A 25,008-nucleotide genomic window follows, 5' to 3' on the forward strand; every position below is an offset into this window, starting at 1 on the left:
TATATGTGTTACTTTACAAAAATTTTCATGACTCTGGAATATTGGCCCATTCATAGTTTTAATTTGCAGAGGAGAATGATATGGATGCACAATTTTAGCCAATATGTGAAAATGTGTACACAGCTTGGAAGCAGAGTAGCTGGGGTTGTAGCAAAGATGGTACTTTAACTACTGTTTTATATTAACAAACCATGATGGCTGGGTCATGGTTTCAAACAATTTTTTTAAAGATTTTACTAATTCATATCAAAGAGAGCAGAAGCAGAAAGAGGGACAGAGGGAGAAGCAGACTCCCCATTGAACAGGGAGCCCAATGTGGGGATCCATCCCAGGACCCTGGGATCATGACCTGAGCCAAAGGCAGACCCTTAAGCAAATGAGCCACTCAGGCATCCCTCAAACAATTTTGATCTATATTTACTTTTGTTTCTTATACCTTGACATTTTAATTTAGGTAGTATTTTTTAAGAGTTTACATATTTATTCATGAGAGACACAGAGAGAGGCAAAGACATAGGTAGAGGGAGACACAGGCTCCCTGTGGGGAAGCTGGTGGAGGACTCTATCCCAGAACCTCAGGATCATGACCTGAGCCAAAAGCAGATGCTCAACCACTGAGCCACCCAGGTACCCGATAGTATTTTTTTTTTCACAAGATTCTTAGGAATAGATATGAACTATGAAGAAAGATTGCGAGTTTTGTTTTTAAGATTTTATTTATTTATTTATTCATGAGAGACACAGAGAGAGGCAGAGACATAGGCAGAGGGAGAAGCAGGCTCCATTACAGATGCCCGATGTGGAACTTGATCCCGGGACTCTGGGATCATGCCCTGAGCCAAAGGCAGATGCTCCACCCAGGTGTCCCAGATTTGGAGGTTTTATTGTGTTAGGTGAATCACTGCAGTTTAATAGGAAAAGGAATCTGCCCCATGACCAACATGGATTTCATGAAAACAGAATGAGTTAATTTATTAGACAGAAAAAACAAAATTTTTATTAGACAGTATTCATTTGTGTGTAAGCAGTGTCAAAGTGCAATGTCAGATATCCCAGTTAAGTGAAGAGTAATATCACATTATGAAATAATCGATGTGATACCATAAGTATGAAACTTCAAGCTTTGATACAATAGTGTAGAAATGAAGTTATTAGTATTATCAGATCACCTATTTCTCTATTCACACCTGAGTAACAGGAAGCTATTATCAAAAAAGATGTGGGAAGTCTTGTGCATTGTAGAAAGCTGTGGAGAAATGCACGTTGAACTGAGGCATGGTACTAAAATCTTTTTTAAACCATAGAGAATATCACAAAATGCATTTGAGCCTAACAGCTGCTCTATGAAACACATGATGCAAAGCTTTTTTAGTACTGGTTACTTCCTCACATCAACAGTCAATAATCATCAGAAGATGGATGTTCCAATAGAGACAGAATCAATGTCTCCCTTACGTGCATCCTAACCCATAGTTAGAGAAAAATATTTCTATTTTTAAAACTGTCACTCAGAGACCATTCTTTTTACAACTTGAAACCTTTACTTATCTCCCTCTGAGGTGTCCAGTGGGCTTTTCATTCACTTGTTTCCTTGTTTCCTTGTTCTTCTGAAGGCCGGCTCTCTGAATATTTCTCCTCTATATCGCATAATCTGTCAGTTCTCACTTCCTCCTTGGGCTTTTTCCGTAGCCATGAACAAGTCTCACTGTGAAGTAATGACCTAGAGCTTTTGAGAAGGTTTGCTTTGGGGTGGATCAGCTTTGATGTCCAAGATTCCTTTTGGAGTTGGCAGTGAGGTTCTCAATATCAAAGAGGAGGGACAGCCTGTAGTGCTTAGTGGGCACTTGATATTCGGGCTGCTCTGTGCAGACTGGGATTAAAGAAATTGCACGTGTAATCCAGATGGGGTCAGTGGCCTCAATAAAGTGCAAAGTCCTGAAAAATGCAGAGGACTAAGGGGGCATGAGCTCTGCCAGAATTTAAAAAGCTCATTAGAGAACGAATGAGAGCATCACTGAATACAAAATAGAGATTGGTATAGGGAGTAGAATAAATTATTCCACAACCTGAAATCAGTTATCAACACTGCCCTTAAAATCATACATCAAATTTGATTTGTTAATTAAGTTTTAAACAATAGAATCAATCTAGATATCTAAAACTTGGAGGTGTATGAAATAATCTATACTGCATTCATTGAACTGAATGCCAGTTGTATATCGAGGAATTGTTCTGGATCATTCATTATAAGTGAGAGACAAAGGCTTACAATTCAACACTGGGGAAGCAATGTAGAACTCTGGCTTTGCAATCAGACAGTTTCAAGTGTGGTTGTAATAGTTGTTACCAAAGCAACATTTCTTTTTATGGGCAAATATTTCAAATACTTCTAAAGAAGTTATGTTATGTACTAATATATATACAATAACGAATCCCTCCCTATCAAAACATACACTCCAATTTTCCTAGCTCTATGCCTTTTTTAAATATACATACAGATATTGAGTTAAAAGGATGCATGCCATTTTATGAGCATATTGTGTCACATAAGGTGATGCAGCTTTTCTCAACATTTCTGCGATACGTTTTAGAGATGTTTCAGTAGTAGTAAAAATGGAATTAGGACAAATCTTAAAATACCCATCTAAGTATTTTCTATTGAACACATAGAAGTCATTTTTAATTTCTTCTATATAAAGAATGTTGTGATTCATATTTCAGACACATTTGTATATATTTCTTTGTTAAACCTTTTTTTATTTGAGAGAGCACATGCGGAGGGAGAGGGAAAGGGAGCAACGGGCTCCCCACTGACCAGAGAGCGAGACTTGGGACTCAATCCCAGGACCCTGGGATCATGACCTGAGCTGAAGGCAGATAGATGCTTAACTCACTGAGCCACCCTGGTGCCCCTATTTATTTCTATGAGTAGTAGAATGTGAACTATAATTACTACTTCACAGGTAAATGAATTGAAAATTTTTACACATACTGGACAGCTCTTCCCTAAAGTTGCACTTATGTCCTATTTTATTCATAGTTTTTTTTTTTCCTCCTGGCTTCATCAGTACTCTTTATTACCATTTATTTTTATCTCATCTATCATAAGGCTAAAAGTGGTATCCATGTATTTATTTGTACTCCACCTCTAGCTGTGAAATCTGATCAATTTTCATTCTTGAATATTCAAGTTATTTTATCAATTAGCTTCTCCTATACTTAGAAAAATGAGGTTCAATTGCAGAGGTATTCTGTCTTTTAATCCTATTTAATAATTGAAATATTTTCTCTTTGGCTAACACTAATTATTTACCTATAATACCTAAAAAAAAATGTATATGCTCTTGATTCTATTGTTAAATGTATACATACCATAATTCTGATTTTGCAGCTAGGCACTAGTCCATGCTTGAAAATGCTGTATATTCTTATACACTTAGTCAACATATTCTAAGATTATGTTTAACTTCGGACGCCTGGGTGGCTCGGGGTCGGGCATATCTGCCATTGGCTCAGGGCATGATCCTGGAGTTCTGGGGATCAGGTCCACATCAGGCTCTCTGCATGGAACCTGCTTCTCTTCCCTTTTCCTTTGTCTCTGCTTCTGTGTGTCTCTTGTGAATAAATAAAATCTTAAAAAAAAAAAAAGATTATGTTGAACTCTTTTTAGAAATTTGTCTTTTTCCATTTTAGTGAGTTTATATTAAAGTTCTATGAAAATAAACCCACACTACCTACTAGGCAGTCTGTTCTGGAGAACATAATTAGCTGTACATTTCAAAGGTGCTTCTTCCTTTTGACCTAAGTCTGTCTCCAGATGCTCTGCAGATTGTCCAGCTTCAGCATCAGCTATTTCCCAGGTCTCTAGATTGATGGCCTTCTTTGCAGCCTTCTCTTGCCAGCTCTCTCAATTGATTTAGTCAATTCATTAAAGAAACCTTTCACTCTCTATGTAGATATATAGAGAAATAGAGATCTATTTCTCTTTATGATAAGCTTATATCTATTTCTGTAGCTATAGGTCTATAGAAACATATTAAAAGTACAAAAAGAGATAGATATGAATTCTATTGATTCTGTTTCTTTGCAGAAACCCATGCATATTTTAGCATCTCTACTTTCTTCATCCAATATTGAAGTGCTGAATTTCAACTCCTATTAATAATTATATATGTGTAATTTGACAAAACCTCCTACCCATGTGCTTCCTTTCAAAAATTTTTGCATTACTACAAAATTGAAAACACAGAAGACACTTAAATCCTAAATTCCATTTGAAATCCTACACATATATGTGCCTTTTTTTTTTTTTAAGATTTTATTCATTCATGAGAGACACAGAGAGAGGCAGAGACACAGGCAGAGCATGAAGCAGGCTCCCTGAAGGAAGCCTAATGTGGGAACTTGATCCTGGGACTCCAGGATCACGCCCTGGGCTGAAGGCAGGCACCAAACAGCTGACCACCGAGGTATCCCGTATATGTGTTTATTATTTTTTTATTTTTTTTTATTTTTTTTCGTATATGTGTTTAATAGCTGAATTTATAGTCTTAAGATGTTATACTACTAGGTCTTCTCATACGGGCATTTATTTGGGGTTCTTTTAAAACAGATTTGCATACAATTTACATGCTGTATTATTCACCTATTTAAAATGTACAAACGGTAGGTCTTTAACTGATTCTACACATAGGTGCAGGCAAACCATAGTCAAATCACACGTAATCACCTCTTAAAGAAAACTCATTCTTTAGCTATCACCATCCCCAACCTTTTATTCGTATGCCTAAGCAACCACTAATATTGTTTCCCAGTCTCATTGAGATAAAATCAACATAAAACATTATATTAGTTTAAGATACATGCTTCATATAAGTATATATATATATATATTTTTTAAAAGATTATTCTATTCATAAGAGTCACAGAAAGAGATAGGCAGAGACATAGGCAGAGGGAGAAGCAGGCTCCATGCAGGTAGCCTGATGTGGGACTCGATCCTGGGACTCCAGGATCACACCCTGGGCCAAAGGCAGGCACTCAACCACTGAGCCACCCAGGCATCCCAGTATATATTATTTTAAAACATAGTTAACATCACTTAGTTAAAATTTTTCACGTGATAAGAATTTTTAAGAGCTATTCAATTAGAAACCTTTAAATGTATTGTTAGAGCATCCATTGTATAAATGCACATTATCTACTCATCTGCCAATGGGCAAGTTATTTCCATATTTTGCCTATCATGAATAAGGTTGCAACTTGCTTATTTTTCACGTATTTGTGAATTTTCTAGTTTTGTTCTTGAAACTGACTTCTAGTTTCATGCCAAAGTGGCTTGGAAAAGATGCTTGGTATGATTTCAATCATATATTAATTAGGACTTGTTTTGTGGCCCAATATAAAATCTATACTTCATGGGCCTGTGAGAAGAATCTGTTTTACTGATGCTGTTGGATGGAATGTTCTGTCTGCTTCTATCATTAAAGTCTGAAATCACCTTATTGATTTTGTCTGGATAATCTATCCATTATTGAAGGTACAATATTAAAGTCCCCCCCCCCCCAACCTTTTAAAAGATTTTATTTCTTTATTCATGAGAGACACAGAGAGAGAGAGAGGCAGAGGGAGAAGCAGGCTCCATGCAGGAGGCCCAGGAAGCCAGATACAAGACTCGATCCTGGGACTCCAGGATCACACCCTGAGCCAAAGGCAGATGCTCAACCGCTGAGCCACCCAGGTGTCCCTTGAAGTCCCCTTCTAATGTATTGCCATCTCTTCCTCTCTTCTCTCTGTTAATACTTGCTTCATGTGTTATGTACTTTCATGTTGGGTACATAGATAATCATAAGGTTATATTCATTTGTTCAACTGACCCCTTTATTTTTTTATTTTTATTTTTTTAGGAAAAGCAGGTCATATTTAATTGAAAAACTATAAAAGATTGCTATAGATCTATCAGTCAAACTTAGGTTGTTTAGGGCAGCCCGGGTGGCTCAGTGGCTTAGTGACACCTTCAGTTCCGGGTGTGGTCCTGAAGACCCGGGATCAAGTCCCACGTCAGGTTCCCTACAGGGAGCCTATTTCTCCCTCTTCCTATGTCTCTGCCTTCTCTCTGTTGTCTCTCAAGAATAAATAAAATCTTTAAAAATATATATTTTCTTCATATATTCATGTTGTATTGTCCTTAATGTTCCATGGAAAATTAGGTATGATGAATCCCACTTAAGGAAGAAGAGCATCTCATATCGTTGATGCAACAACAATCACTTACATATAGTTTCACAAACCCACTAGGAATAAAAGAATTTTCTGAGGAGTTGACTGTAGAAACACATTAATATTTGCAAAAGTCACAAATCTCATATAGGCTTAATGAAAACAAAAACACATTGAAATTATACCCATGCAAAAATCCATCCCTTCTCTTTTTTTTCATCCCTTCTCTCTTTTGAAGCATAATTGCATATACATGATCTAACTAACTTTATATTAGTCCCTTTTTGATGTGATGTCTGAATAGAGTGACAGATAAACTGCTTTGTACTATGAATTGTGACATTTATTGACATTTTATGTTCAATTAAATACATTTCTAATTATTTTTACCTTTCAAGTTACTTTTCTTCTCTGAACTGTGAGGTTTCCTAAGGTGTAACATACTCTCCTCCTTCATTATGTTGCTACACTTTGAACCAAGATTGTGTTTTGGGATACTGAGTAAGGATTGGATTCCAGTTAAAGATTTGGCCACTTTCTTCCCATTTCAATTTTGTTTTTGTATGATAACTATAATATGGAGCAAGTTATGACTTCCAGCTAGAGGTTTGCCACATTCATTCGATTTTGTATCATTTTTCCTCAGTATGAACTCAGTGATGCTGAGTGAGGGTTGAACATCCTGAAACCTTTACCACATTCTTTAGTTATAATATTTCTCTAGTATGAATTCTGTAATGATGAGAGAGGCTTGAGAACTATGAAAAGGCTTGCCAATGTTTATATTTATAATCACTTCCACTATCCATTCTCTGATAAGGAATAAAAGTGTAACATTGCTTAAGGGTCTTGCCACATTCTTTACACATGTATTAGTTACTCTCCAATATGAATGCTCTGATGTAGAGTTAGGGTTCAACAGGTCTTAAAAATTCTCTCACTGTCTTATATTTGTAAGAACTGCTCAAGTATGAACTCTGTGATGTCGAATGAAGCTTGATTGATGGATAAAGGCCTTCCCACATTCTTTACATTTATAAGGTTTCTCTCCAGTATGAGTTTTGTGATGTCGAGTAAGGTGTGCGTGCTGCTTAAAGGCCATAGAACATACCTTACATTTATAAGGTTTCTCTCCAGTATGAATTCTCTGATGTCCAATAAGGCTTGAGTGGTGGTTAAAGAATTTACCACATTCTTTACAATTATAAGGTCTCTCTCCAGTATGAATTTTGTGATGCTGAGTAAGGTTTGATTGCTGATAAAAAGCCTTGCCGCATTGTTTACATTGGTAAAGTTTCTCTCCAGTATGAATTCTGAGATGTTGACTAAAGCTTGATTGATGGAGAAAGGCCTTGCCACATTCTTTACATTCATAAGGTTTCTCTCCAGTGTGAATTTTGTGATGGTGAATAAAGCTTGATAGATAGATATATGCTTTGCCACATTCCTTACATTTATAATGTTTTTCTCCAGTATGAATTCTGTGATGTTGAGTAAAGCTTGACTGGTGGTTGTAGGTCTTGCCACATTCTTTACATTTATAAGGTTTCTCTCCAGTATGAATTCTGTGATGTTTACTAAGGTTTAAGTGGTGGTTAAAAGCTTTGCCACATTCCTCACATTTATAAGGTTTCTCTTTAGTATGAATTCTGTGATGTTGAGTAAGGCCTGACTGATGGATAAATGCCTTGCCACATTCTTTACATTCATAAGGTTTCTCCCCAGTATGGATTTTGTGATGTTGAGTAAAGTTTGATTTATATATAAAGGCCTTGCCGCATTCCTTACATTCATAAGACTTCTCTCTAGTATGAAATCTGTGATGTTGAGTAAGGCCTGATGGATGGATAAATGCCTTGCCACATTCTTTACATTTATAAGGTTTCTCTCCTGTATGTAATTTGTGATGTCGAATAAGGTTTGGTTGGTTGTTAAAGGTCTTGCCACATTCTTTACATATATAAGGTTTCTCTCCTGTATGAGTTCTGTGATGTTGAGTAAGTTTAGATTGACAGATAAAGGCTTTGCCACATTCTTTACATTTGTAACGTTTCTCTCTCGTATGAATTCTGTGATGTTGAGTAAGTTTTGATTGACAGATAAAGGCTTTGCCACATTGTTTACATTGATAAGGTTTCTCTCCCTTATGAATTGTGTGATGCTGAGTGAGGACTGATTGATGGATAATGGCCTTGCTACGTTCCTGACATTTGTAAGGTTTCTCTCTACTACACACTGTCTTATGTATGCGTATTCTTGATGACTGACTCAACAGGTTCCCAAGTTTAGTGTATGTGCATGGGTTTTTTCTCCCATGAATTGTCTGATGATCACCAACACCGGTGGAGTGGTTAAGATCATTTTCACAATCATTATATTTATAAGGATTCTCTCTCCTATGCATACTGTTATATACAAGGTTGGCTCTTTGATGAAAGACGTCCCCCCATGTATTACATTCAGAATGGGTCTCTGGAGAATGAGTCCTCAGATGTTTATCAACATTTGAGCCTTGAGTACATTTTTCCTCAGATTCACTGCCTTGAGCAAGTCTGTCTTCACTGAAAATGGTCTGGTAATTTTGTAGGGTTGAGTCCTTGGTGAAGGACCTCTCAAACTGAAACCACCTAGCAGTTGCTTCTTCATCTATAAATCTCTGATGTTTAGACATATTTGACTGAAAGGTCGGTCTAATCCTATTTTCCAGATTGTTCAAATTATTATCTTCAGCATGGTAACTTTCTAGATTTTCTACATTATCTTTCCATAAATATGTATCTTTGAATATTTGATTTGAGCTGTTGCCTACAGAAACACTCTGCTTTATAGAACTAGTGGCCTTAAAAAGAAAGGTTTTACACAATGTTTTATATCCTTCACCATGTGGGGCAGTGAGATTCTTATTATGGGCAGTAGCCTCAATTTGGATATATCCTTTATGATCATTGTCCCAGTCTATCATTAAGTGTAACTTCTCAAGGACACTATGTTTATATGGACCCACTGACACATTTGGAAATGAAGCTTCTTTGCACAGCTCTGACAGGAAGCTTGGGGTGTCATGTGAAGATACAGCTGAAAAATATTGAATAACAGAAAAGGCAAGTCATTCCACTTACTACTTTCAGAAGAAAATACTGATGACATCTATATACAGCCATCAAATCAGTCAGAGAATATCAGCAAGATGGTTGAGGAGTCCTCAGGACTTCATCCCTCCATGGACACATAAACTTGTACACAACATACTGACCACATAGCTTAACAGTTAATTCCATAGTGTGACACAAACCACTTTCCTGTAGCTCAAGTAATCATGAAAAGTACCATAGGAGCCCAAAATCAGCAGAGGGAAGGAATTTTTTTAAAAACTATTTTACTTATTTGAGAGAGAGACAGACAGAGAGAGAGAGAGAGAGAGAATGAGCAAGGGGAAGGCCAAAGGAGAGGGGCAAGCAGACTCCCTGCTCAGCAGGGAGCATGACACAAGATTTAAACCCAGGACCTCGAGATCATGACCTGAGCTGAACTCAAACACTTAACTGACTGGGCAATCCTGTCACTCTGTGGAAGAAAGGAAACTTAAACATAAAACAGAAATGAATAAAATGGGATTTAGGAAAATATCAACAATATGAGGATTTGGTTTTCAGAAAAATTAAAATAAAAGTTGATGGACATAGAACTAAAGTAAGAATGAAAGAGGAAACCAACTAAAATAGGAAGAAATGGTATAACCAATACTACAGAAATGAAAATAATTAAAAGAGGCAATGATACATATATATACCAAGGAATAAATACCATTGAATGGATATAAATACCCAAAAAGGGGGCAGCCTGGTGGCTCAGCGGTTCAGTGCCCCCTTTGGCCCAGGGCCTGATCCTGGAGACCCAGGATCCAGTCCCATGTCGGGCTCCCTGCATTGAGCCTGCTTCTCCCTCTGCCTGTTGTCTCTGCCTCTCTCTCTCTCTCTCTCTCTGTTTCTCATGAATAATTAAATAAAATCTTAAAAAAAAAAAAAAAAGATCTAACTTACCTGGACTCCATCATGAAGCAATTTCTAAAACAATCTCAACTGATCTACGCCTACTAAGTAAATTGACAAAGTAATTTTAAAAAACCTCCGAACAAGGAAAAATCCTATGCCAGATGAATTCACGGGATAATTCATACAAATATATAATGAGAAAGTACTTCAAATATCCTCAAATATTTGCAAGGAGTAAAGAGAAGGGAGAAAATGACAACACTCTCTGGGACACCAGCATTAGCAGGTTATCAAAGCCATAGGAGAAACTACAAGTAAAGAAATCTACAAACTACTATCTGTGAGGAATATTCATGCAAAGTCCACAATGAAATAATGCAAACGGAATCAAAAGCACACTTTACCATTTTACAACATGATCAAGTGAGAATTCTTCCTGGAATTCAATACTATCAATTTGAGACTGCACATTAACAGGAAGAGGATCATAATAACTAACCGGACACTTTGAAGAGATTATACAGAGATTTTACTCCATAGTAAAAGGAAGTAACTACAACAAAGCAAATAAAACCAAGAGTTGGTTATTCTCCTTCCAACCAGAAGCCTACTGTGAAAATGACATAAACTACCAAATTTTGGAAAGTATGTAGATAAGCCAGAAATCCCATGTGCTGCGATGTGTGTGAAAAGTGGTATAAAGATTGTGGGATGGAGTTTCATAGTGTCTGTTAAAGCTGAATAAACCTATTTACCAACAATTCACTCCCACACACACACACACACACACACACACAGAGGCAGCAGATATATCTACATTTTTCACACTTAAAGACAAATTATAGATTTTACATGCCAGTAATAGTCATGACAGTCATAGACTGAGAACCATTCACTTGCATATTAATACTAGAACGATGCAGTCAGTTGATATTCACATGATGGAACTGGATCCATCCAACTCTAATGAATGGTGCACAACAACATGCAGTGATACATAAATTTACAGGCAAGAGACAGAAAGGAAAAAAATGCCAATTACAAAAGAGTTCCCGTCACCTGATTACATTCACGTAAAGTACAAAAACGAGGACAGGCACCTATTCCTTACGTGTTAAAGGAGTGTTGAGCTTTTGGGAAAATTACTAAGGACCTCAAGGGGAATTTTAGAGGACAAACAAAATAAAGTTTCTTGGGCTCAATGGATTATAGAGATGGGATTCGGTTGTGAAATCCCACTGAACTGTTCACCTACGATCTCCACATGTGACTTTACTTTTAAAAAATGTCCAAGAATAAGAGATGTATATTAAAAGATCAGTGTCAGGTGGGTGGCTCAGTGGGTTAAGCATCTGCCTTTGGCAGAAGTCATGATCTCAGGGCCCCAGGATCCTTGCTCAGCAGCAGGGAGTCTGCTTCTCCCTCTCCCTCTACTCTGTTCTCTCTCTTTCTCTCTCTAATAAATAAAGTCTTTAATCAAACAAACAAACAAACAAACAAATACACAAATAAAAGTGTCATAATGTATGCTGACAAGTTGAAATTAAAGTTAGGAAGGAACTTCCCACTGTGACTAAATTTTCATGGCATGCATGAATTTATAGCTAAAGCAATATGGTACTGAGTATACAATATTCACAAAAAAAGAAGGAAATATAGAATTATTTTCTTAAAATTCATATAGGAAAACACAAAAAAATTAAGCGGATAGAGTGTAAAGTAAAAACACGGTAATTCCAAACCCCAACATCTCCATTAGAATATTAAACATATATAAACTGGGGATCCCTGGGTGGCGCAGCGGTTTAGCGCCTGCCTTTGGCCCAGGGCGCGATCCTGGAGACCCAGGATCGAATCCCACGTCAGTCTCCCGGTGCATGGAGCCTGCTTCTCCCTCTGCCTATGTCTCTGCCTCTTTCTCTCTCTCTGTGACTATCATAAATAAATAAAAAAAATTATAAAAAAAAAACATATATAAACTAAATGTTCCTGGTAACACTAAACTTTGCTTGAATATATTCCATTGGAATTTTCCTAGAGTTGTAACTGAAACGTGAGGATGAAATTGGAAAAAAACTAAACAAAAAACAACACCGTGTGTGATAACCAATTAAACATGCTGCATGGCAAAAATAAATATGATGTCGAATAATTTTTAACACTGAAGGAGTCTGTCACTCTTCTTCATAATGTTGTAAAGTATCTAAATGTACTCCATTCTATCTCATCAATAACACATAATCAGTGTGTGCATATTTATATACACATATAAACATATACACACATACATACATGTATGTAGTAAGACATTCATTGTTACCTCACGAGATATAAAAGTATTCATCACAGAGGGTTGACATCATAAAGATGGTGACATAGGTAGATCCCACTTCTGTACTTCTCATAATAAGCTCAACTAGCAACTATACACATAAGACATCACTGGGCAATTCTCAGGACTCAGGGGTGATGCTGAACACCCCCTGGACTACAAAGATCAATAGGGACAGCATCAGAAGGTTAAGTGGAGTCGTTTCCCTATGACCACAGTACACTTCTCCATGGGCCAGCACAGTGCCCCACTGTGGGGGACCACCTAGAACTAGGGTTCTTCTCCCAAGAAGAAAAGAGCCCAGAGTAGGTCAATGACACCGTGGGCATTGTGCCTTGGGGAGGATGGCTTTTCCTGAATGAGTCATTATCCTTCAGTGGAACCACTTTAAAATGTGAGTATAACATGATACCCAACTTTATTTTATCAGTTTTGACAACTGATAAAAATCCTCTTTCCACTCAGATCAGGAAGGGTGTTAAGGACTGCATGGGCTGTGAAACCACATAGGGATATCAAGACTAAAAACTGGGTGGGCCATTTGAAGCATCCATGACTGGTGACCTGCTCCTAAGATATGCAGTGCTTTGCACACAGTCAAGAACACAGGACTAGATTGATCATGGGGCTGAGTGGAAGTGAGGGAGGGAGGTTGTGCCAGCCGTGGGTCACCATCCCTGGAATGTCAAACATGTATAGTGAAGCAGATCTATGTGGGGGTTATATACCTGGGATATCAGTGTTTCTTCTTCTGCCTATTAGTATCCAAAAGCCTTCTTCATCATCAACATCGACTCTGCCAGATGACACCTTAAACCTATGCCCAAAATGTTTAATCATCCGTATCCTCTCTCCACCCACTCCCACATCTGCACCTGGAAAGGTATAGTTATCTATGTCACCCAATAGCAGCTAGGTCTGAGGACCACCAGGGAATTCATGAACTCATGTGGAATGGATCTGACTGCCTTGAATCCCAGAAAATCACCACATTCCTCAAGTCCCCATCTCTGTCATTTTATTCATCACTAGAAGCTACTTAAGACATTGCAGTGACCAAAGAGAGCTCCCGACCAGAACTTCCCCACCTTTCAAGAGTTGTCCAGGATCACCTGGTTGGTATGGTCGTCTGGGCATCTGCCTTGATCCCAGAATCATGGGATCGAGCCCCACACTGAGCTCCCCACTCATTGAGGAGTCTGCTTCTCCTTCTCCCTCTGCCCCTCCCCCGACTCCTGCAAGCTCTTGCATGCTCTCTCTGTGTCCCTTTCTCATATAAATGAAATCCCTTGGGAAGCCCGGGTGGCTCAGCGGTTTGGCACCGCCTTCGGCCCAGGGCCTGATCCTGGAGACCCGGGTCCGAGTCTCCCTGCATGGAGCCTGCTTCTCCCTCTGCCTGTGTCTCTGCCTCTCTCTGTGTCTCTCATGAATAAATAAATAAAACCTTGAAAAAAAAAATAAATGAAATCCCTTAAATTGTTCATACTTGCTTTCACTAAGCCTTCTCTCCCTCTCGAAGGATACCGTTAGCATGTCTTATCTGTCCTCACAACTCTTGGTACCAAATGCCTGAAGTAGTCCTGTGGCCCACTGATGTGCTTCCCGGTCTACCAAGGAAGTGGTGACAGCATAGTATTTAAATCTCAGATATGGCCTCAAATGATCCAGTTACCAACCATTTCCGACTCAATTAAAAAAAGTAAAGCTCCTCCTAAGAACCTACAACAGCCTGTGTGGCTTATGTGGGAGGGAGAGAGCAGTGACAATGGGGTCTCCATAAGATACAAAAGGAGGACAGCTGTGATGCCACACACTATAAAGGAGAGGAAGACATGGAAAAACTGGGAATGATTTGGAAACAAAACAAGTAAAATTTGTCTTTCTAAATTTACAGTCAGTAGTGCAGACTTGGACAGGCAGTCTCTCCCCCCCATGAAGAATTCATGTCGGTTCTTTAGCCTAGATATTTTTCATCTCGCCTTGGGCTGCATCATCACTCCCAATAAAATATTGTCTTCTTATGTTTAGAACATCTACCACACCCCGAGCATTGTCCCAACTTGGTCTCTTCAAATGAATGTTAAAACATCCCATGACTCATGAAGTCTCCACGTTTTCACCTAAATCAAACTGTTATACGAAAGTGACTAACTTGGATGATGTCACTTCCAAGAAGGGAAAAGAATAGTAAGTAAAGAAATCGCACTTAGCGTTCTTCTCCAATTAAGAAGGAAGAAATGAAATGTAGCAATTAAACTACATGGAATTGAATATGCTCAGTGAGAAATTACTCCCACATTCGGATGAATTTTTGAACACCATGTCATTTCATGCAAACCATTCTTAAAATCCCTAAGACATACAAGCAACAGTTCCTGAACATTCAAAACAAGGAAAACAGAGTAGATCCTACATGAGTAATAGGTAAGTAGATGAGACACAATTTGCCCGGAGAGATTTTCAAACCAAGGCATACGAAATTTAGGAGAAATAAATTCAACGCAACGTATAGAAAATTATTCCCATCAGGAATCTAGTAAACATTTTTGTTTACTAGGAAATCATGAAGTTTGAAAATAACCTTCTTTGCCCCAATATTCCCTTTCCTTCTGGAGATATAGGTATACCCACACATATACACACAGGTACTTCTTCCTAGTTACTCTACTATTCTGAAATATATCTTGGGATGCCCTGGGGGGTTTAGTGGTTCAACATCTGCCTTCGACTCAGGGCATGATCCCAGATTTGCGGGATCGAGTCCCACATCGTGCTTCCTGAGGAGCCTGCTTCTCCTTCTGCCTATGTCTCTGCTTCTGCCTGTCTCTCTGCCTCTCGTGAATAAATTTAAAAAAATCTTAAAAAGAAAAAAGAGATATATCTTTAGCTTTTTTTAAAACGTTTTTTAAAAAGATTTTATTTATTTATTCATGAGAGACACACACAGAGAGAGAGAGAGACAGAGAGAGAGGCAGAGACACAGGCTCCATGCAGGGAGCCCAATGTGGGACTCGATCCCGGGTCTCCAGGATCAGGCCTTGGGCTGAAGGCAGCGCTAAACCGCTGAGCCGCCTGGGCTGCCCATATCTTTAACTTAATATAACACTTTGCATTCTGTGGATACCAAACCCATAAATGTTGTCTTCTCTATGCTCACCAAAACAACATAAACAAAGAAAAATAGCGTTCGAAAATTCTGTAGAGAATATAAATAATAGTGAAAGGGAAAATAAGGGAAGGGAGAAGGAATGTGTGGGAAATATCAGAAAGGGAGACAGAACGTAAAGACTGCTAACTCTGGGAAACGAACTAGGGGTGGTAGAAGGGGAGGAGGGCGGGGGGTGGGAGTGAATGGGTGACGGGCACTGGGTGTTATTCTGTATGTTAGTAAATTGAACACCAATAAAAAAAAAAAGAAAAAAAAAAAAAAAAAAAAGAAAATTCTGTAGATATGGCTTGTAATTATATGTGTATTGACTTTGTTCAGTTAACAGTTTTGAAGTAGGACCCCTGGGCATTGGATGATGAGCCAAGGTTCAATAAAAGAAAACAAAGAAAGGGAAATAAAGTTTACTACTCATAGGTACTGGAGGATGTAAATAATATGCCTTGAGAGACAGCATGAAGGGTTCAAGATTGACTGCAGGCAGAGAAAATGACCAAGAAGTGGGGCAGATGCCATGTTTCGAGTCCATGGTTGGAGTGCTTTCGAGTTCCTGGGCTAAATCTAGAATGCAAATCAAACCAAAATGAGTAAGATTAACTGTGCAGGGATCTTCTCTAAGGGGAGCTTATGCTAAATACTGCCAGCAGACAGCTCTTTCACAAACACTATAGAGGAAGTCCTATCAAAAGTTACCTTTACTTGTGACTTGGGGGCCTTTTATCTAGTGTTATTTGCCACTGGGTAGAACTAGGGTCCGTTCAAAGCCCCTGCAGGCAGTGTGATTATACAAAATGCATTCCAACACAGCATTATCAAGAAATCATTTAGCCACACGCTCAATAATACATCTATATCATCCTTATTACAAACATCATCCTGGGGTGCCTGGGTGGCTCAGGTGATTTAGCTTCTGTCTTCAGCTCAGCTCATGATCTCGGGGTCCTGGGATCAAGCCCTACATCGGGTTCCCTGCTTAGCAGGGAGTCTGCTTCTCCCTCTCCCACTGCTGTTCCCCCTGCTTGTGCTCTCTCTCACTCAAATAAATAAATAAAATCTTAAAGGAAAAAAACCCATCATACTGCTTTAGCAGTAGTATAATATAAGGAGGAAAACATACATCACATAAACTTGGGGAAAATAACCTCAAATAGGGACGCCTGGGTGGCTGAGCAGTTGAGCTTCTGCCTTTGCTCAGGACATCATCCTGGGGTCCTGGGATCAAGGGATGGAGTCCCACATCGAGCTTCCTGCATGGAACCTGCTTCTCCCTCTGCCTAGGTCTCTGCCTGTGTGTGTGTGTGTGTGTGTGTGTCTCGTGAATAAATGAATAAAATCTTAAAAACAAAATAACCTCAAATTATTTGAGGTTTAAGACCACAGGGAAAAAAGATTATTAGTCATAGCATCCCACTGCTCTAACAAATACAGGTGACTCCTGAATACAGCAGAGGTTCAGTGTGCCAACACCCATGCAGTTGAAAATCCATGTATAATATGGACTCTCTAACACTTAATTTTAATAGCCTCCTGTTGACCAGAAACCTAATCAAAAACAGTCCATTAAAGATGCCTAGGTGGCTCAGTCTATTAACCGTCTACCTTTGGCTCAGGTCATGATCCCAGGGTCCTGAGATCGAGCCCAAATCTGCTCTCCCTCTCCCTCTACTGCTCCCCCTGCATATTCTCTCTCTTTCTCTCATTAAAGAAAAAAAGTCAATGAATATACATGTTATTTTACAGATGATAATACTACAACAAAGGATGCTCAAAAAAAGACAATATTAAGAAGAGCAGAGGAAAGAGAAAATACATTTACAATACTGTACTATAAATAAATCTCGCTATAAGTAGACCTACACAGTGTTCAAACTCACATAGCACAAAGGTCAAGTATACTTTGTGTTCCTGTCTCTTTACCTACAACCTTGATGAAGTTGGGGCAGGCTATGGTTGGTATGGGATAAAACTTCAATCCAGGGCAGAGCCCAGTGGCTCAGCGGATTACCGCTGCCTTTGGCCCAGGGCATGATCCTGGAGACCCGGGATCCGGTTCCCACATTGGGCTTCCTGCAGGGAGCCTGCTTCACCCTCTGCCTGTGCCTCTGCCTCTCTTCTCTGTCTCTGTCTCTGTCTCTCTGTCTCTCTGTGTGTGTCTTTCATGATTAAATAAATAAAATCCTTAAAAAAAAAAAAAAAAACTTCACTCCAGATCACTGTTAACACATTACAATCCATCCAGTGTTACTAATTAAAACATATAATTTCAAATGCACTCTAAAGACACCACTGCCACATCACCATGATTCTTAGTCAAAATACCCATTATAAGCATTCAAGAACCATTCTTGTTCCTCAGAGGTAATTTTCTGTGAATTCTGTTCTCAATGCCTTTTCTTATTTTTTTTTAAGATTGTATTTATTTAATCATAAGAGACACAGAGACAGAGGCAGAGACCTAGGCAGAGGGAGAAGCAGTCTCACTGCACAGAGCCTGAGGTGGGACTCAATCCCAGGACCCCCAGATCACGCCCTGAGCCGAAGGCAGACGCTCAACCACTGAGCTACCCAGGCGTCCCTCTCAATGCCTTTTAAACAGAGACCAGGGCAGCCCCGGTGGCCCAGCAGTTTAGTGCCGCCTGCAGCCTGGGGTGTGATCCTGGAGACCTGGGATCGAGTCCCATGTCTGGCTTCCTGCATGGAGGCTGCTTCTCCCTCTGCCTGTGTCTCTGCCTCTCTGCCTCCCTCTGAATAAATCAATCAATCAATCAATCAATCAATCTTTAAAATAAATAAATAAATAAATAGAGACCAAGTATGGAGTCGAAGTGGACTTACAATAATTTTATACCCTTTACAGAATAGCTAAGTATAATTTCCTCAGACGTCTGTGAAATCTCTTTATTTGAACGGGATAACTAATATTTTTGACTTCTACCAACTGCTAATATAAAGATACATCCAGATGTTAATGAACTGCCAGCATAGTCTCCTTAAACAGCAATTGGCAAATCTATTTATTTTTTTAAGATTGTTTATTTATTTAAATACCCACCATTCGCTTTGACGTGGATGGAACTGGAGGGTATTATGCTGAGTGAAAAAGGTCAATCGGAAAAGGACAAACATTATATCGTCTCATTCATATGGGAAATATAAAAAATAGTGAAAGGGAATAAAGGGGAAAGGAGAAAAAATGAGTGAGAAATATCAGAGAGAGACAGAACACAAGAGACTCCTCCTACCTCTGGGAAACGAACAAGGGGTGGTGGAAAGGGAGGTGGGCGGGGGGCGGGGGGTGACTGGGGGATGCCCCCCTGAGGGGGGCACTTGATGGGATGAGCACTGGGTGTTATGCTATATGTTGGCAAATTGAACTCCAATAAAAAAGAATTAAAAACATAAAAAATAAAAGAATTTGATGTCAGAAAGCCAAAAAAAAAAAAAAAAAAAGATTCTTTATTTATTTTAAAGAGAGAATGAGTGACCACGAGATGCGTAGAAAAAGATGGAATCCCCAACACACTCCACCCCATGAGGAGACTATGGTGATGATGCCTGAGATGATGACCGGAGCTTAAACCAAGAATCAGATGCTTAATTCACTGAGCCACCCGGGTGCTCCTTGGTAAAACTATTTAAAATTCAGGATGTTTCTTTATCTTATGTTCCTTATATCTTAAAAATTATTTTATCCATTTATCTTCTTTTTTCAAGATTTTATTTATATTTATTTTTGAGAGACACACACAAAGAGAAGAGAGAGAGAAAGAGAGAGGCAGAGACACAGGCAGAGGGAGAAGCAGACTCCATGCAGGGAGCCCAAAGTGGGACTCAATCCCAGGTCTTCAGATCAGGCCCCGAGCCAAACGTGGTGATAAACTGCTGAGCCACCCGGGCTGCCCTCCATTTATTTTTTTAAGCTTATTTATCTATCTATCTATCTATCTATCTATCTATCTATCTATTCATTCATGAGAGACACAGAGAGAGGCAGAGACACAGGCAGAGGGAGAAGCAGACTCCATGCAGGGAGCCCAAAGTGGAACTCAATCCCAGGTCTTCAGATCAGGCCCCGAGCCAAACGTGGTGATAAACTGCTGAGCCACCCGGGCTGCCCTCCATTTATTTATTTATTTATTTATTTTAAAATTTTTTTTTTAAACATTTTTATTTATTTATGACAGTCACAGAGAGATAGAGAGGCAGGGACATAGGCAGAGGGAGAAGCAGGCTCCATGCACCGAGAGCCCGACGTGGGATTCGATCCCGGGTCTCCAGGATCACGCCCTGGGCCAAAGCCAGGCGCCAAACCGCTGCGCCACCCAGGGATACCCATTTATTTTTTAAGTCTATCTATCTATCTATCTATCTATCTATCTATCTATCTATCTATTCATTCATGAGAGACACACAGAGAGAGGCAGAGACTTGGGCAGAGGGAGAAGCAGGCTCCCTGCAGGGAGCCTGATGTGGGACTCCATCCTGGAACTCAGGGATCATGCCCTGAGCTGAAGGCAGATGCTTAACCGTTGAACCACCCAGGCATCCCTATCCATTTATTTAGAGAGAGAAAGAACATGTGGGAGATTAGCAGGGAGGGCCAGAGGGAGAGGGACAGAAAGATCCCCAGCTGACAGGGCTGAGCACTGAGCCCAATATGGAGCTCCATCCCAACTTCCCAGATCATGACCTGAGTTGAACTGAAGAGACAGATGCTTAAGCAACTCAGCCACCCAGGCACCCTTCTCTTACTTTAATGTAAATGATGACTCTCTGAACACTTACTTCATCATGATTTAGGTCACTCTTCCTCATGACCCACAAACAGCATCTCCATGTGGACTTTCTTCATAAATTGTAAACCATAGTCTCCTTCATCGTCTATGCAAAGTAGGCATGAATGAATTCCCCACCAAATAAGAGCCCCTCATGTCTGTGAGACAGCCACAATCAAATCACCTTGAATGCATCCACGCAATAAAGGCACAACACGAGATGACTTAAGAGTCAAATCAATACTATTTGCCATGCAAAAACTCTCAAATATGGTCAAAAGCAAATAAGACACACTAATACCCCTCCCCAGACATCCATCCTCTCTCGATCCTTTCAGGCATATTAGCAAGTGCAGCTGACCTTTGAATAAGTGGGTTTGAACAGTATGGGTCCACTTACACATAAGTTTTCTTGATACGTACTTCTTGAAGTACTGTAAACATGTTTTCTGTTCATTATGATTTCCTTAACATTTTCTTTTCTCAAGCTTACATTATTATAACAATGCCATAATAGGGATACCTGGGTGGCTCAGCGGTTGAGCCTCTGCCTTTAGCTCAGAGTATGATCCCGGGTCCAGGAATCGAGTCCCACATCGGGCTCCCTGCAAGGAGCCTGGAGCCTGCTTCCTTCTCTATCAATGTCTCTGCCTCTCTCTCTGGGTCTCTCATGAATAAATAAATAAAATATTAAAAAAAAAACAATGCCAGATATAGTACAGAAAACATACTAAGAATGGGATATTGACTGTTCCTGTTCTGGAAGGCTTCTTGTCAACAATAGGCTATTTCCATGGATAAACAGGTATGGTTTTATGTATGGGGAGTCAAAAGTGACGAGCAGATTTTCAACGGTGAAAGAGTTGACACCCCTAATACCTGCATTGTCCAAATCTAAAATGTAATTAAGTGTTTGAACTTTGGATTTTACTCCATAATAAATATCCTAATTTAGAATCATGTGTGAAATAGACTGATCTTTTGCTTTCTACAGTGAATTCTTTGATTGATTGATTGATTTAAAGATTTTATTTATTTATTCATGAGACACACAGAGAGAGACAGAGACAGAGACACAGGCAGAGGGAGAGGCAGGCTCCATACAGGGAGCCCTACATGGGACTGGATCCCGAGACTCTAGGATCATGCCCCTGGGCCCAAAGCAGGCGCCAAACCGCTGAGCCATCCAGGAATCCCCTCTTATTTATTTTAGATTTCACATTCCCATTACATAGTTAGACAATTATTTACATCTTCAATATTTCATCCTTCATGAAGGCTTCCTTCTTCTGAAGTGTGTATTAAGAACAAAGGTTTTCATCATTCATTACATTTCTAGGGTTTCTATCCAGTATGCTTTCTCCTGTATTGAGTAAGAGTTTGTTCCCTGTGAAGACTTTGCCAACATTCTTGACATTTGTACAGTATCTCCACAGGATGTATTATCTCATGTCGAATAGTTTTCATTATGTATTAAATGTTTTGCCACATTCTTTACACTTGTAGGGTTCCTGTCATTAGGCACTGTCTGATGTTCAGAAAGTTGTAGCTTCTGAACAAAGCTTAAAGGCTTTGCGCATTTTTTTTTACATTGGTCAGCCTTCTCACCAGCATGTATTACCTTATGATGGTAAGTTTTGAGTAGTGCTTAAAGGCTTTGCCACAATGTTTACATTTGTAAGATTTCTTCCCATTATGAAATCTCTGCTGTTGACTGAGTTTTGAAGACCAGTTTAAAGGTTTGCCAGAGTTACTACATTTGTAAGTCTTCTCTCCAGTGAGGACACAATGATGTAAAATAAGATTTGAGCTTTCATAAAAGACTTTCCCACATGTATTACTGTAGACTAGTTATCTGGAAACTGAGTTTCCTGACCCTTGATTATTGTTTCTCCCCAATATATTCCACTGATAACGTTCTGTCTCGAGTATAAACACCTCAGTGATTATGGAAGATAGAAAGGCTTTTAGTGAGGACTCTAAGTGTATAACACATAAAGATAAAAAACGTGGGACTCCTGGGTGGCTCAGCGGTTGAGCGCTTGCTTCTGCCCAGGGCGTGATCCTGGGGTCCCGGGATCAAGTACCACAACAGGCTCCCTACATGGAACGTGCTTCTTTCTCTGCCTGTGTCTCTGCCTCTCTCTGTCTCTCTGTCTCATGAATAAATAAAATCTTAAAAAAAAAAAAAGATAAATAACTTGCTCCAAATTATGTATTATGTGATAACTATTAAACAGTGATGTCTGAATAAAGACCCCCCTCCCCCGTGTTTATCTAAATTAAAGACATTGAAAAAGGATTGATTATGTATTGGTGGAAGAATAATGAACCCTCTGAAAAAGACTTCCCAAATCAGTCACATTTAGAATTTTTAAAAAGATTTTACTTATTCACGAGAGACAGACAGAGAGAGGCAGAGACATAGGCAGAGAGAGAAGCAGGCTCCTCACAGGGAGCCCGATGCGGGACCGGGCCCCGGACTCTGGGATCATGCCCTGAGCCAAAGGAGAATCAACCGCTGAGCCACCCAGGCGTCCCACATTTAGAATTCTTAGCTTTCTTTCTCCATGTCTAACTTTCAGACATGTCTCAGTGAATGACTGATCCAATCTTATATTTCAAATGGTTTGTATGTTATTTTCAGGATGGACTAGGGGGGGTTTCCAGAATTTGCAAATGTTCTTTCAGAGAACAGGTATGCATGAAAATGGAATTTGGCCCTCGGGTTCAAAGATACCGTTCTGCCAATGTGACTCACGTAAGGTGGGGTTTCCTCCCTAAAGTTTTATATCCTTGACCTCTTCTGGTAGTTGAGATTTCATTACGGGTGATTTTCCTAGTTTGGTTATATCCATCGAAACATCCTTCCTGCTTTTCCCTCCTCCATCCCTTTCCCAGACATTCATTAATTATAAATACTCAGGGCCACAGCTTTTGGATCTTCCTATATAACAATCTTCTTTGCCTGTCTTTGCTAACAAGCCTAGGGTGTTATGGAAAGACACAACTAAAAGATACAAAATAAGTTTTTCCACTTACTAAGCTCACATGCATGTACATTAAAATGCTAATTTGCAAAAGTAATACCTATCATAGGACATCAGCAACTGAGGAATTGGAAACACTTAGGGCTTTGCTCCTCCAATGAGACAAAAAAGGACCAAATTACCTTTTAGAATGCTCCAGAAGCCAATGAGGAGAGCACAGCATCCCCAGGCAAGTACAAATGAAGAAAGGCCATAAAAGAGAGACAAAGGAAGTTTTTGACACTTGTTCCTTGCAGCTAACTGCTCAACCTGTCACTCCATGGCAACGTTGTGAGAAAACTCTTACAAAAGAGTGGCCTGTATGTTCAATGATCTGGCTCCATTATAGCTGCCCGAGGAACTTGTTTCTGTCATGCATGACATGGAAAAAAGAGAGATTGAGAACACCCTCTGGAAGCAGTGTGGTAGCTGCTCAGACAAAAGGCGGGCATTTGTTCAAACAATGGAGAGATAATAGGGCTGAAGGGAAAGAGCCAGGAAGATATCATGAGCTATAAAGCAGTAACTGCCCTTTTGTAACGTGTAAATAACAAAAACTCAGACATGACATATGCCCAGCATATGTGTGACAGGTGCCAGGATTACTATTATGTGTGTCCTCTACAAAGAAAGTACATACTCCTGGGCCCAGAAGCTGCTTTTCTATTTCCTTTTTTCTTTTTCTTTTTTCTGTTTTCGTAATTCACAAATGTCAACAGAAGATCACATGACACAAAGAAACAGAAAAATGTCAGGCAGCCCTGGTGGCTCAGTGGTTTAGCGCCACCTTCAGCCCCGGGGCCTGATCTTGGAGACCCAGGATCGAGTCCCACGTCGGGCTTCATGTGTGGAGCCTGCTTCTCCCTCGGCCTGTGTCTCTGCTTCTCTCATGAATAAATAAATAAAATCTTAAAAAAAAAAAAAGAAAAGACAAATGTGTTCCAGTCACAGGAACAAAATATATACCCCAAACTGACCCTAGATTAATGAGGAACTATTAATTGGATAACAGAGAATTAACTATGAAGAGAAAACAGGTATGTGACTAAATGATCTCAGAAAACTGTGTGACCAAAATGGAAACAAAAGAGACAAAGTAGAACTATCAACCAACCAGGAATTGGGAGCCGAAGAGTACAATCACTGAACTGAAAAATACACTAAGGAAGGATGCCTGGGTGGCTCCCCGGTTGAGCTTCTGCCTTTCACTCAGGTCATGATCCTGAGGTCCAGGATCGAGTGGCACAGTGGGCTCCCTACAGGGAGCTTGCTTCTACCTCTGCCTGTGTCTCTGCCTCTCTCTGTGTCTCTCATGAATAAATAGATAAATAAATACAACCTTTAAAAAAAAAATACACTGGGCATCCCAGGTGGCTCAGCGGTTTACGCCACCTTCCACCCAGGGCATAATCCTGGGGACCCTGGATCCAGTCCCATGTCTGCCTTCCTGCATGGAGCCTGCTTCTCCCTCTGCCTGTGTCTGCCTCTCTCTCTC

At 39.7% G+C, this 25,008-nt stretch overlaps 2 protein-coding genes and 1 long non-coding RNA gene across 3 annotated transcripts in view; 1 reads left to right on the forward strand and 2 right to left on the reverse strand.

Annotated features, from left to right (window-relative positions):
• LOC144280351 (uncharacterized) overlaps nt 1-25,008 on the reverse strand; it is a 236,571-nt gene that overhangs the window by 208,651 nt on the left and 2,912 nt on the right. The gene's annotated exons all lie outside the window — the stretch shown is intronic.
• Nucleotides 4,235-25,008, reverse strand: part of LOC144324804 (uncharacterized) — a 39,836-nt gene continuing 19,062 nt past the window's right edge. Inside the window, exon 4 of the mRNA XM_077916200.1 lies at nt 4,235-9,294. Within this exon, the coding sequence (XP_077772326.1) occupies nt 7,184-9,294 (2,111 nt within the window). The 3' untranslated portion in view covers nt 4,235-7,183. The remainder of the gene's footprint in view (nt 9,295-25,008) is intronic.
• On the forward strand, nt 12,575-14,008 carry LOC144280454 (uncharacterized). The gene is made up of 3 exons (XR_013348854.1): nt 12,575-12,937; nt 13,306-13,426; nt 13,576-14,008. It is a non-coding gene; the product is annotated as an uncharacterized LOC144280454 (long non-coding RNA).

The sequence above is a fragment of the Canis aureus genome, chromosome 1, assembly GCF_053574225.1.
Source record: "Canis aureus isolate CA01 chromosome 1, VMU_Caureus_v.1.0, whole genome shotgun sequence".
NCBI classification, from domain to species: Eukaryota; Metazoa; Chordata; class Mammalia; order Carnivora; family Canidae; genus Canis; species Canis aureus.